Source organism: Ceratotherium simum, chromosome 12, assembly GCF_057802395.1.
Source record: "Ceratotherium simum simum isolate JZ-2026a chromosome 12, ASM5780239v1, whole genome shotgun sequence".
In the NCBI taxonomy this organism is placed as follows: Eukaryota; Metazoa; Chordata; class Mammalia; order Perissodactyla; family Rhinocerotidae; genus Ceratotherium; species Ceratotherium simum.
The window spans coordinates 27,763,508-27,778,908 of NC_141911.1; the positions used below are offsets into that span (position 1 = coordinate 27,763,508).

The window sequence follows — 15,401 nt, forward strand, 5'->3', positions numbered from 1 at the left end:
CAAATGAATAATAACATGTACTCACCACTATATTATCCTACAGAATAGTTTCACTGCCCTAAAAATTCTCTGTACTCCACCTCTTCATCCCTCCTTGCCCACCCCCCACTAACCCCTGGCAGCCACTGATCTTTTTACTGTCTTCATAGCGCTGCCTTTTCCACAATGTCATACAGTTGGAATCATACAGTATGTAGCCTTTTCAGAGTGGCTTCTTTCACTTAGTAATATACATTTAAGTTTCTTCCATGTCTTTTCACGGCTCGATAGCTCATTTCTTGTTAGCGCTGAATAATACTCCATTGAAAACACCTTAACTTTTAATTCCTTATCTACAACAAATTCTAGCCCAGACCTGGTGATCAACTCACTCTCTACATTTATACGCCAAGTTATTTACCCTTTCTAGGTCTTTTTATCCATAGTCTGCGCTCTAAGAATGAAGTGTCTACAAAGACTTTTGGAAAGCATAAAAACTCTCGGTCCTTTGCTCTTCCATATTAGTAAGAGTTATTCTGTCTGGCTTCACAGGAATTTTAATTAAAATTACACTGAATTTATAGATTTATTTGTGGAACTTGATATCTCTCTCCCTTATTTAGGTCTTCTTTTAATATATATTTTTTTTTTTTTTGTGAAGAAGACCAGCCCTGAGCTAACATCCAATGCCAATCCTCCTCTTTTTTGCTGAGGAAGACTGGCCCTGGGCTAACATCGTGCCCATCTTCCTCTATTTTATATGGGACGCCGCCACAGCGGTGCATTGGTGCACAGCCAGGACCCGAACCAGCGAACCCCGGGCCGCAGCAGTAGAGCGCACGCACCTAACCTCTTGCGCCACCGGGCCGGCCCCAATAATGTTTTAAATATCTCCATAATAGTGTCACACATCTTTTCTTGGAATTATTCCTAGATCCCTTATAGTTTTGGTTGCTTTATGTATTACTTTTTGATTCTAATTTTTCTTAAACAGGTATATAAGAATCTAAGTCTAGAAAGGAAAAAGCTTAAGCGAAAGAGTCGACAAATTTATGAAATTGAAGAAGATAAATATCCATTCTAGGAGAATATCAAAGGTTGGACTTGAAATATGAGAAGTATAAAGAAATGAAGAAATTGAGTTCTGCCCAAGCTGCAGTACAGATTGCCAAGTTCACACATATAAGACAAAGCGAAGCCCAAGGTAAAGATCTGACAGTAAAGATACAACAAGATATTTTTATATTTGGACAGTTTATTACTTACATAGACAGCAAAAAGAATAAGCCAAAGGAGCCAGCTCCCAGGGATTCTTGTCCCACACACCAGAAAGGACAACCCTGACACAAAAGGGGTCAGATGCCTGCAACACAAGTTGTGGAAGATCCTGCTGCTGGGGAGCCAGTTCTAGACTACAGCTTAGCAGCGGTATATTCTGCAGCTCTGGTCTGAGGGGGGCAGGGCAGAAAGCTCCACATCTCATCAGAGGAGGTGATGAGAAACTGTCTCATGACAACTTCCCAGGGGAGATAGAGGAGCGAGCGGGAGGTGACCTCCCAGCAGCCCCTCAGAGGCCTCCCATTCTCCCCTGTTCCCAGTGGAGCACAAGTTGTACTGCCAAGACTCAGATAAGCTGCAGTTCAAGCCTTTGCTATATGGACACATGTAAGGTCAACAGGGTGCCACGGCCTTTCCTCTACACAGACAAAAAAACAAAAACAGTACCCCCCTTGACTCTGGCACCTCTCTGCAAAGCACTGTATCAGTTACGTCAATGAACATTTCAGGCACAATGAGATGTCATTTTGCATTATTCAGTGGTGATCCATGTTGTAATGAAGAGTCTGACTCCATTTTTTGACGTTTGCTGACAGCTTCTAAGCTTCACCCCCACCCCCTTTCCTTTCTGTCCACATCTGGGCAAGTTGATGAGAAAGACCGGTGCTCCATCCTTTGGAGCCAGTGGGAAGTTCAAACCACACGCAAGAACCCTCACCCTGGCCCTACCCCCTAACCACCATAAAAACCCCAAGATACTCTCCTTTCCCTTCGTCTCAAGTCATTTTCAGACCAGCTTGCGAAGCCCACCCTGCTCTCACCAGAAAGCCTCATTATGTGAGTGATAAATCTTTTCATATCCTCTTGGTGTGTGTGTGGTGTTCCAGTCTTGACATCCAAACCAAATTTTGGGTGGGGTCCATCCAGTATCCGCATAGTGGCCAAAACACATGTCCTATTTGGATATTATGATTAGTATATTCTTACTCTGAAGGTTCACTTTAAAACACTTAAATAAAAATGTTTGAAAGTTCATATTAGTTTTCCTCATACTGATCTTCTTAAGAACAAAGGAAATGCAGTTGCACAGAGAATGTGGAAATTATTTTTCTGGTCAATGATTTGAACATTTTGAGGAGGAAGAGAATCTAAACCTGAATTAAAGTGATAGATAACAAGGTTCAGTGACTCTGGTGTCAATCCTGGCCCTCTGAACTTTACTCTACTCATGCACCCAAGACCTCCAAATTTTAGCTTCTGCTCCAATCCATCTCCAGTCTCCCATTTCTAAATTATAGCTGACTACTCACAGCTGGAGAACTTAAAGATGCTTCAAACTAAAAAATTATCTCTGGGCCGGCCCTGTGGCTTAGCGGTTAAGTGTGCACGCTCTACTACTGGCGGCCCGGGTTCGGATCCCGGGCGCGCACCCACGCACCGCTTCTCCAGCCATGCTGAGGCCACGTCCCACATACAGCAACTAAAAGGATGTGCAACTATGACATACAACTATCTACTGGGGCTTTGGGGAAAAAATAAAAAGGAGGAGGATTGGCAATAGATGTTAGCTCAGAGCCAGTCTTCCTCAGCAAAAAGAGGAGGATTAGCATGGATGTTAGCTCAGGGCTGATCTTCCTCACAAAAAAATAAATAAATAAATAAAACTGTTTAAAAAATTATCTCAATATTTGTCTCCCCAGACTGTCCTCCTGCTTTCCCTGTACTGGTTAATGCCATCATCTTCCACTTGTTTTCCCAAGTTAGAAACTGGAGAGTCATCAGTGGTTTCTCCCTCCTCCCCCTTATCCCGTGTCCCATTAGTCACCAAGCCTTGCCAATACTACCTGTTAGGAGGGCTGAAACTCATCCCTCTTCTCTCCCAAGAACTTACTTGAAAATTTCTAATGGCAACCACTAAAAGAACCTCTTAAAAAATCATTTATCTTTTTGATTTATATAGGCACAGAGGACACATTCAAAATATCCAAAAGAGAATACAATGAGAATACATATCCCCTCCATACCTGACCTAGCTTATATCCCTTCCAGAGACATTCTATGAATATATGTATCTACCTTTATATGTAGAGAGAGATCTTGTATATGCCTTTTTTTGAAACATAAATGATAGTTTACTGTAACACACTCTTGATACATCTTTCTTTTTTCACCTAAAAACATATTTAAAAGAACTTTTCTATTTCAAGCCACGCTGAGCTGCCTCAATCCTCTTAACTGCCACATGGTATTCCTTTACTGGGAAGTATATAATTTAACCAGTCCCCGTGATGAACACTTAGGTTGCTTCCAATCTTTTGCTAAGCAACAATATCTCATCTTGTCTCCTACTTCGAGTTCTCATCTTCCATAATGACATGAGAAAAATGGTTCTCAAACTTGTTATAAGCAAAAGTCTATGAATACAAATATTAAATTTTAAATAAAACATATTTATTTCTCACTTGACTTCCTTAATACAGTCCAAAAATTCAGGGAATAAGGCAAAGACTATGAATAAACTGCTAAATTGTAATGTAAAACACATTGTGAGCTTACTATTTATTCACTTACTGAAGAAGCTTCTTTAAAAAAAAGATAGATGGAAAGACAGATAGCCTTTCTAACTAGTTAAGGCAGTAAATAAGTGGGATACTCTTGTTACTGCTCTATTTCTTATTCTCTGCGTGTGTGTGTGTTACAAGCTATGTAAAGAGGCACCGGCATACTTATTGAGAGGAGTAAAATGTGTTAAGGCATAGATTAGAATTAAGATTTGATTTCCTCTCTATTATTACAAAAAGCTACTTGATAACCTAGAAAAAAAGTTGCATGTTTTTCTAAGATACTATTCCAAAAAGGGAAAGAGGAAAAAACCAATGAACTGTTTTTCAAAATTTTACGCTAAATCAAAATTATTTTATACTAGCTTTACACATACATACACACACACACACACACACACACACACACACACAGTGGCAAGAAGCCCCTGAAGTTTGGGGAAATTATATTGAAAAAAGTTAATGGAAAAACCTCTATTGCCCACCTCCCCATGCCCCTTCACCCACCGCTAAATTAGAAAGCGTCACAATTATTCTATTTTAGCAGTGAATATATTGGTCCAGTTTTTTCTGGAGCAGAGTTTGTGAAGCACCATATGGATCTAAAATATAGAGCCAATCAAGTTATGTCCCTTAGCTGCCCCCACTAACAAGATTAAATCCAAACTCTGCAGCATGGCACTGGCGCCATTCAAAATTAGCCTTTCGTAACTAGCCCTACCTTTTGACCTTCCCAACCCTCTGTTCTGGCCCTGCCACTTCAAATATTCTAGCTGTGTATGCACAAGGATCTAGACCCTTGCAGAAACTATTTTCAGAAACGTTTTTTTCCTAAATTCTGGTGCAGTTCTTTTCTACCTTCAAGGTGTCACTCAATATAACCTCTTCCATGAGGCCATCACTCTGACTTCCCAGGCAAAGGTATTCACTCTTCCTCTTTGTTCCCACAGTATGTTATGAGGTAGTACTTATCACACTGTATTTTAACTCTGGGTTTACACATAACTCTTCTGTAGGGCAGGTGCTATGTTTTACACTTCTTCAAAAACATTCCAAATTCTGGTCGAGCCTGACAACACAGGGGGCTAGAAAACTGTTATTCAATAAATAAATGTGGCTTGATGGTAGGCTAGTTAGGAATCTACCCTTCTAACTCCCTCCCTTAATTTCAACTGTATCAAATTGGTCTTACTGTAGAAATCACCAAAATAATTCAGTTCTCCAACAACAGAGTTCCCTTTGGGAATTCAAAACCATATGGTTTTTTGTATTCCTACAGCACACTACACACAAGTTTGCTGCTGAACAAGAAGCTCCTACATCCATTCCTTCCTTTGAAGTGTGCCCTCAGAAGGGGATGTATAAGGAAGTGATTGATGGGAGAGGACAAAGAACCTCAGGTTTCTTTTCAGTGGAGAACTGTAAAGTCTCCTTTAAAATTCTTTTTTATCCTGGCACAACTTTCCATAAACAAGGATTTAAAAAACAAGCAAAAAAAAAAGCTTTTCTAAAGTTACTTCTTTACTGGACTATTGAAAAAAGAAATGAACCTTAAATTATTCTTCAGACTTGACTTGTGATGCTCAGAATTTTTGGTAGCATTCATGAAGCCAGTTGCAAGATGAACCAGCGTCAGCTGTGATTTCAGAGATTCTGCTAGCCTGGTATATATAGCTACAAAAATTCCCCCAACTCGAAAGGTGCTGACCTAAGTAACTTTGGAAATGAGTGGATGTCTATAAGACTGAAGGTAAAAGGAACTATACAAGCACTGTACTCTCGTTAATAAAGTTGTTTCTTACAGGGGTACAGGTTAACAATTCTGACACTGCTATATATGTATACTGACATAAAACAATTAAATAAAGGGCAGACGGTGGGAGCCAGGTTTCTCACTGTTGCAGTGAGAGTTTACAAATAAGCAAGGCAAGGAAGGTAGAATGATCCATGTGGTAATGGATAATTGAGATATCAGTATAAACTCATGTTTAACTTAATACAGATATAGATGTTACATACAGTAATATTTATAGATGTATGTATATACACAGCATAAACTCATCATTTTTGCTTGTCAGCTGAGAGGGCCTATCAGAAATGAGACTCCAGTAGCAACAAGCACATCTAGGGTCCAGATCTTGGAATCTAATACCATTCTCCAATAAAAGGACAGGGCTCCATGGAGAAACAGTTGATTCTAGGACTGGGGTAGGAAATACACAAAACAAGTCTGGAACATCTTGCAGTGCCAGAAAGTAAGGAAGGGCTCAAAACACACACATACACACACACACCACACCAGACTCCACACACAGATGGAAGTATGTTAAAGAAACACAGGAGTCAACTGAAAGAGCTACATGGCTTACAGGACCAAAGCTGGAACAATCTGAGCAAGAAAAGAAAGTAGTATTGGATTATAACCCAAAGTATAAAATAAATATCTATGAGTCCATATTGATATAAATGATTGACTGAATGAATGAATGGACAAGGGAGAAGAGACAAATGTCCCATGCAAAATAATTCCAAATAGTTTATGTAGATACTCTGCCCTCAAGGAGGGGGAGCATAGCTCTCCATTCCTCAGGTGTGGGCCATGCATAGTGACTTCCTTCCTAAGCTACCATAAGGAGGAAATAAAGAGTAACTTGACAGTGGAGAAACCTGACAAACACTATCTCAGCCAGGTGATCAAGGCCAACATCAATGCTCATAAATTATGTTGACAGTATGCACCCTTGATATGATGTGATGAAAACTTTACCTCTGTGATCTTTCCTCCAAAAACCCATGACCGTTATCTAATCATGTGAAAAACATCAAACAAATTCTAATACTGGACATTCTACAAAATACTTGACCACTATCTCTCTTTTTTTTTTTTTTGTGAGGAAGATCAGCCCTGAGCTAACATCCAGGCCAATCCTCCTCTTTTTGCTGAGGAAGACCAGCCCTGAGCTAACCTCTATTGCCAATCCTCCTCCTTTTTTTTCCCTTTTTCTCCCCAAAGCCCCAGTAGATATTGTATGTCATAGCTGCACATCCTGCTAGTTGCTGTACGTGGGACGCCGCCTCAGCATGGCCAGACAAGTGGTGCGTCAGTGCGTGCCCAGGATCCGAATCCGGGCCACCGGTAGCAGAGCGCGCGCACCTAACCACTAAGCCACAGGGCTGGCCCTGACCACTACCTCTTAAAACTGTCAAAGCTATCAAAAACAAAGAAAGTCTGAGAAACTGTCACAGCCAAGAGGAGCCCAGAGAGACATGACGACTAAATGTAAGATGGTCCTGGAACAGAAAAAAGACATTACCGGTAAAAACTAAGGAAATAAATAGACTATGGACTTTAGGTAATGACAATGTATCAATATTGGTTCACTGATTATAATAAATGCACAATACTAATGTAAGATGTTAATAACAGGGCTAACTGGGTGCAGGTTACGCAGAAACATTCCGTATTATCATCTTAATTTTTCTGCAAACCTAAAACTGTTCTAAAAATAAAATCTATTTAAAAAAATTTTCCCCATCTCTCAACTCTTTAGACAGGAAGTTAAAAACTATGGAAGAAAGGAATAAATGTGTCTTTGATTCCTCTACATTTTCTACTGCTAATTCAATGTAAACATCTGGAGTCCCTGTTCTGTTTCGGAACTAGGACCTTGATCCCTAACAACTTACGGTGGGTATAAGGAGAAGAGCTCTTAGAGAACAAGCCACAGTGAGGACATGAAGAGGACTTGACTAGAGTGCTAACCCCACCAGAGGTGCAGAGCTCCCACTAGTCTTTACACAGACTCAGTGATTTTAGAACAGCTTCCAGATATGAGCAGATGGTATGTGAACACATCTTCCAGGCCCTCTCCATCTCTGTCCCCTTTCCCTTAATAGGAGAACTGGGAGACTCGAAGTAAAGATTGCCTGGAATAGAAGCTAAACTACCAAGGAAAGCCAGTCCTCTCTAACTCTCATAATTCACATTTGAATCAATACCGCTTCCCATCTGGTCAGTCCCAAGTTCCTCTCACGAGAAAACCTTCAGATCTGACTGCTGTAGACTTTTCACTTTAATTCAAACTTGGCCCCTCAAGTTTTTCGCTGCTCAAAGGGCAAGGAAAACTAGTCTTAGGAACAACTTAGACTCTGAATAGTACCAAACATTTCGATGGGTACAACGTGAACCATTTACATCAATTACATTATAAACTGAAAAGTTACCCAGGAAAACCCAAACTTCCGCTAATGTTTCTGTTGGTATTATCTCCCTCAATATCTCTTTAAATCTTTTCTAGAACAAGAAGGTGCATAAACAAATAAATAAAAGGTTACTGCAGGAACTCTGCGATATCAGTGTTCAGAATGGGTCCCAGTCGAATGGTATTCATCTTTCTTTCTTTCTTTCACAGAGAGGTAAAGAGCTCTCACCACACAAAGTCAAACATAAACTTCGTCAGCCACTAAGACAGCAATTTTGATGGAGAGCGATCTTGGTTTCATGGTGGTACCCACATCTTCTTGCCTGGAAATTCAACCATAACAAAGCCAGTCCCAGTGCCAGTCCTGACTGGCTAGACCCTACAAGGGCAGGAAGCTGAACTTTGGGACACCCAGATCTTCAACACACACTCATAGCCTTTGAGTAACTGATGTACTGAGTAACTCAAAGAGTTCAGATATTCTTGCAGCAGAGAACACCGACAGTGCCCTGTAAGGAATGGGGAAATTATCCTGAGGACCGTCAAGAACAAACAGAAATAAAAAGAGTTCTCTTAGCACTTTATAAGTTGCTCTTTACCGTCTCAGATTTTATGTTTGTACAAAAATTGCTATAAATGAAAATGATACAGGTCTAATCAACAGGTGTTACATTTCTGACCAAGGGTTCACTGCCCAACTTTACAGAAAAGTTTATGAAGACCAAACTGAATCAATTATTTTTATTTAACCATAATTGAAATACTGTATACTTTACATTATGTGACATATATAAGCCAAACAGGGGGATTCAGTAACAAATTACACTTCATTTAATAACTTGGGAGCAAAGTTGAAACAAGTGGGGTGAAGGGCTCTCGTTTCACACAGAAGGAACACAAAGACTCCTTCGAGCTGTGTCTAAGGGCAAGTGCTGGCAACAGAAATAAGTGAAAGGCTGGGAGGAAAGGCATCTGAGGCCTGGATCCCGTCCTAGCACATGTGAGCACCAACTGGCTGGCCTATTTGGTGAGGGTGCCATGTATCACTGCTGAAACCAGCAGGGTGCTGCCAGTCTTTTCAGTGGAAGGTAGAAGATGCATGTATGTTATATGTTCATCAGGCAAAGCCCCGCATACCTCCGAGTCCTCAAATTCCAGATGGTTAGTTCACTACCCTTCTTTTACAGCACAGAATCTACCTCAGATCTGAACCACAAATCAAAAATCTACAGCAGAATCGTGTACAAAAGGAGAAATCAAGAGATCTTAAAAGCAGTATTAGAAAAGTTTAAGGCTTGAAGTAAGGAGGGAAGGGGTACCTGAGATAAAATCTAGATCAGCAAGACTCTAGGACAGAAAGGGTGACCAAGTAGCTGGCAGGCCCTCCCATAGTCATGGATAGAGTTACTTCCACAGACACTTTTCTTCCTCTGATTTTATACTCAACACTTGGCAAGCAAATTCCCAGTACAATTGGCTTAAGGAAGTTTCCCTTTAAAAAAAATTTCTCAAAGTACATTAGGCTCATACGAATTGGGTTATTAGAAAAAACTAGTTCAAGTTGCACAATCACTCCTAGATGCTATACAACAAAGTTCTAGATCTTCAGACATGTGAGACTATCTTAGAATATGGAGAAGAAAAAAAAAAAAGATGAGACGTGTCTTCTATTTTCTCAACTATGTCCCCATCATGGATAGTTCACTCTATTAGCTAAACCAAGAAAAGGAAGTATAAATACCTGATCGAGCAATGCCACTGTCCCTGTCTTCATTCTGTCCTCTGCTTGGCATGTCAACTGGAGTGCTATGTGCTAAGAGAAAGGCAAAAGGAAACCATGTTACTGGGCTCTCCAAAGAAGGAATTGTTTAAAAATGACTGCAGTAATTTTTACATTTCAAAGTAGGCTACTGCTATTGATGATTGGCGTAAGTTTATATACAGATTAAACAGAAAGCAAAATTAAATACATAAACAGATGATGGTGAGAGTAAGAAGAAAACAGAATCAAGTAACCATCTGCCTTTAACTATCCTACTGTAGCACATAAACTGTTCTGAGCGATGCTCATCTCTAAAAAAAACTGAATAATAAACTATTCATGCAGTTGATACAATGAACAAACAAAGGCAGATACTTTTAGCCGTTTTCCTCATTAGTAGTAGTACTTAAATAGCACTGTATCTTCAAAATGTTTTATAATCAGTTTCAGTAGTAACTATAGGCCACTTAGGGAAAAGAAATACTTGAAAACCATTTCATAAATTTAAAAAATGTTTCTCTGTTTATAACCCACTCTCTTGGCAGATAGAAAACACTTATATTCATTTTCAAACATTTCTTCCTCCACTTCTTTTCCATATACACCCATACACAGTATTACTGTAGAGTTCCTTAGAGAAACTCATGTCCTGGCATCAACTTCAGAAAATAAAGTATTACAGACTTGGAGGAATGCTTCAGATTGATCTAAATTGCATACTTATTGCACTAGAGGATAGATGACATGTTGCTATAGAAAGCTTTACAACGTTCAAGAGGCCCAGTGCCCTGCCTGATTATTACACTTGCCAGCTATTTTTTGAAACATGTTTATTTTCATAATTTTAAAGAGAGTATATAAACATGTTATCCTCACTCTCAGTAGGTGGGAGGGTGTCGGTTTCATTAGGGTGTCAGTTAACTATAGTGCTTTGCATATTTCAGGCTACAAAGAAGAACAGAATGAAGAATACCATTTGCCATAATCACAAACTATAATGTTAGTAATGAAGGTTTCCCACACTTGTTAATCATGCCAGACTACAACAGACATTCAACAGCCTGAGCTACCAAGGCCAGTTAAATCTCAGAATTTACCTACCCAGAGAGACTGAGATGATTATACCTGTAAAGAACCTAGAAACTGTATTTAAACTACTTAAATGCTGGAGAGAGAGAGAGAAGGAGAGAAGTCTTCCATGCTCTTATTAGAGTGACTTTTGAAGAAAACCTGTGCAGGTAAGGATGCAGGTGAACAAATGGATAAAAGATACCATGACAAAGGGAAATGGTTCATTGCAGCAGAAGAGACCCAGGAAAATCAGAAAATATAATCCTCTTAGAAACACTAAGGGCTCATTTCAGATCAAAATCAGCTTACACTGGGGTATTAGCAAAGACATTTACAATAGAGGTTCTTTGGTGGAATTTTCAAAACATCATGAACTTGGCTGCATTTGAAACTAATATCTCAAGAGCCCCTTGGATTTCTAGAGAGGTACCAAATAGGATTTTTTTCCTAAGAACTTGCACAGGATTTATTAATATGTGTGTGGGTCACACTGTACTCAGCATTCCACACAAACCTGCAAAGAAAGAAGCACTCCGGGTGAGCCGGAGAGGTCCTCCTTCAGCTACCCCCTGCAGCAGTTTGCTGCTGCATGCTTGCAGCAGACCTAGAGACAGAAACACACAGAAAAGGGCAAACAAGTACACACACAAAAATAAACACGGATTAAAGATAATGCAAAAAAACAAAACAACACAACAAACTCAAATAAAGCAAAACACACACCCACAATAGTGGTATTCAGAAAGAAAGAGCCCATTTATGTGGCTGATTTTACCTAGGTTACTTCCAGTACGACAAGGACCCAAATTATTCTGATTTGTGTTCAGTTTGCCCAAATTAGGATCTTGATTGATGTATTCAAAGCTGTCCTGCAAGCTAAATGCAGAGAGGAGGAGGGAGGGAGAGAGGAGAAAATCATCAAGAGACAAATAAAGCTGTTTTCTAACAGACTCTCAGATGCAGATAACTTAACAGTTGCTCAGACTTTTCCTTATAAATGAATAAAGTCTCACATCTACCAAAGCGAATTAAACTTTAGGGGAATTTGTTGGAAGAAAAGACAAGAAAAGCCTTTTGGAGGTAGTCCAACCTATAAAACTAAACAACACATTCCTAACAATTTCACATTATATAAGGGGACATGAAACTACAGATTTTGCTTTGGAGACAGACACCCAGGATATTGCCATTTGTTTCTAAATTTTGCTTTAGTGACTGATACCCAAGATGTTGCTATTCATTTCAAGGATAATTTTACATAAAACCTCAAAATGGAATTAATTTTAACTCTTAGTTAACATCTATGAGCAACTCAGCAACTTTTTTCAGGAGGAGGATATAATAGAAATTATGACTCCTGTAGGAGTTTGATTTCATAACTTCTAAAAAGTCAGAGGTACTCATAAACACAAATGTGAGGGAGGCAGATTTTAATAAGTTATTGTATTTATTAACAAGTAAAAGAAATATCAAGACTTCGAGGACAATACAGTATAATGGGGTCAAATAATTTTTACTTAAATCTGAGCTCACTATTTTATTATAGGTAGTTAGTGTAATAAATGTTCAGGTAACATCAAGGGTGTGGGAAAAAATATCTCAAGAAATAAATATTAATTCCTGTACTGGCTTAAGTTATGACAGTCCAATGTTAAATGCTCAAACAAGCAAATTCATTATTTTGTTGAAGAGTAAGCAGACTTAGTGGTACCCAAATCCACTGAGGAACATATTTTTAACTTCCCAGGATTATTTAAAAAAAAAAAAGTCTTCATTTGACCCCTAAGAATGCCCTTCTAATTATAGCAAACATTTCTTTCAAACTTACCAAAGTATTACACATTTTGTTGTTTATTCAAAAAAGAAGTATATGAAATATTTCTGCTTGAAAAGTTCAAAATATATCAACAAATGTGCCAGAATGAGAGTTGTGAGACATTTCAGTATTCTCAGTCTACACAGAAGTGTAAAATTAGAGGGAGAAAAAACTCAGGAGTGAAAATCAAAATATTGCATGGCCCAAGTGCCAATCAATCACAGAGGCTACACTGACGGCTCAGAATAGATGGCAAGCACAGACAGCCCATCCTGGCACACAGATGCTATCAGCCTGCAAAAACTCGCTATGTACTTCATTCCTTTAGAAATAAACAAACAAAGAGACAAGTTTTTTAAAAAAGAAAAAATAATATTGGGAAATACGATAAACTCAGTAATGTGGCCCCTCCTTTTTCCCCCTCACTTTTCATTTTCCAGGGAATGAAAGCTTGGTGACTGACGGTAGGAACATCATGGGTAACAGATGGACACCCAAAATGCCCAAAATGTATAGACAGTCATTTGTCTTTAAGGCTACCTGATCAAGTCAAGGCCTTTTCATACTCACTATGTATAGGACAATGGCTACTTTTTAAATCCCTTTGTTAATGTGGACTCATCCTGCTTCTCATTTCAAAAAGCCTTATGGTCCTCAAAGAATTACTCTATCCAGAAATAGCCACCTAAAAAAACGCGGGGGGGGCCAGGGAGGTGCAAAATCCCACACTTACTTATTTGTACTCCCACAGAAGCTGCCCATTCTAGCAGAGAAGACTTTACTAATCATCAGTTGTGGAGGAGACCTGGAAATAAAAAAAAGATTGAGAACTGTATTTTTGAATTAAGGATTCAGTATCACCATTCCACTTCTCACAACTAGTAGAAAAAGAAGCCCCAACTCACCGTATATAGTGTATCTTTAAGGTGGAGCCTTTGTAACTCATTGCAACTGAGCCAAACATCATTTCCCCTAGCATGTTGACATCAGAAGCTGGTCTTGTGTACTACCATACATGAAGGAAACCAAAATCAAAGTTAGTACGCGGCACAACATGATGTGCAATGCAATATAGAATAATGTTTATTAATCTCTGGGGTCCTCTTCAGTTTAGCGGGTAATTAAAACTATTTCTCAAAGCAGCAATTAATCATTTTACAATCTTAATCTACAATGGTGATTGCCTATTTTTTTCCCAAAATTATGACTAATGTTCATGATTTTTTTCTTTACACACAATATCTTCCTACAAGATCCAGATGTTTTATCAGAGTTCATATTTAATCTTGTTATGAGAAACACAGATTTTCATTATTTCCACTTACAAACTCTAAATAGAAAGATTAAGTAATGAAAGAAAAAGGGTAACTCTTCTCTTGGTATACTAAGAACACATGCTGAAAAGAAATACGATTCAGTATTATTCAACCAAATAATTAATAGTGTTGAACAAAAATGCCAATTGGTACAGGCAGGGTTTTGGGAAGGTCCAAATAACAGGTGGTCTGATACCTCTAAAGTTTTAGAAAAATATTACAAAAATATTTGACCCTTCCAGATCCAACCAGTCTTTCTTGTCCCTTCTGTCATCTGAAAGAGTGGACTGCGCTGCCTCCACTTTCCCCACCCTCATTGGCTTGTTAACCTACTGCAGCCTCGCCTATTCAACTGCTGTAGTGACGACCTTCACCTTCCTGTCAAATCCAATGGACACTTTCCAGTTTGCTTTCTTAGATGTATCTCATGGTATTTCATGCTCTTAATTACTCTCCTTTTTGAATCTCTTCTTTCCCAGATCATCCTTTGAACAGGCTTGTTCCTCAGACGGCCTCCTACTCACTATCGGCATTCTCAACCATTCTTACGATTTTGATTATTCTTTACATAGGAATACCCCCCACATCTTTATCTCTAGGCCCAGACCACTCCTTCAGTTCTAGGACCCTATATCCAAATGCATTCAGTCACATATAATAATATTTTAAAATTATGAACATATTATGATATGGGAATGGATACATTTGGATATAGGATTCTAAGCACCTATTCTAAGTGCTGGTGACATACAGATGAACAGGATAGACATAAACGTCAACCAAGCTAGTGTGCCACAGGCACCCCAGCACAGCTTGACCAAAACAAAACTCTCTGTGACCCAGCCTACCAGCCAAATTCTCTGCTAGTATGCTTTTCACCCAAGCAAAAAACACAGGAAACATCCTTAACACTCTCTTTCTCAATCTTTTATTTTTTAACTCCAAATACACGCACACACACATATACACACAAACATACATATACACACCTACTTGTACACGTTTGCAGAGGAAGAAAGAGAAACATAAATCTATCAGCTTTGTTTAACTAGGTTTCTCTCTGCGTACAGTTCACACCAACCTCTTCTCACTACATGAAGACAGAAACCAACTGGCTTTCACATTCTTTATTAATAACTTCCACCCACCATCTCCATTTAATAATGTGCTTTTTCTTGGGGTACAAGGTCCACATGCGAACTGTGATTCTCAACTAGCTGATGATTTCACTCTATACTTTTTTAACTACAAGCCACTTTGAAACCCAGGAGCACTGTGAAATAAGGATAAACGCGTGGCACAAATCCTGACCATGAAATTAATGAAGTTCTATAGACCTGTGGCTGCTGGTAATTTCCCTGGTTTTGTTTTTGCAGCAACATGGAAAACAAAATTCCACGAGTCAAAATAAAAATT

General features: G+C 39.0%; 1 protein-coding gene across 4 annotated transcripts in view; it reads right to left on the minus strand.

Annotated features, from left to right (window-relative positions):
* FNIP2 (folliculin interacting protein 2) overlaps positions 1-15,401 on the minus strand; it is a 131,885-nt gene that overhangs the window by 55,091 nt on the left and 61,393 nt on the right. For 2 of the 4 annotated variants that reach the window (XM_014780242.2, XM_014780241.2), the window contains exons 4-8: positions 13,575-13,675; positions 13,403-13,474; positions 11,629-11,729; positions 11,368-11,457; positions 9,762-9,833 (exon numbers count right to left, since the gene is read on the minus strand). In XM_014780242.2, coding sequence (XP_014635728.1) covers positions 9,762-9,833; positions 11,368-11,457; positions 11,629-11,729; positions 13,403-13,474; positions 13,575-13,675 — 436 coding nt within the window. The remainder of the gene's footprint in view (positions 1-9,761; positions 9,834-11,367; positions 11,458-11,628; positions 11,730-13,402; positions 13,475-13,574; positions 13,676-15,401) is intronic. The other 2 variants (XM_004420972.3, XM_014780243.2) reach the window with 1 other exon arrangement.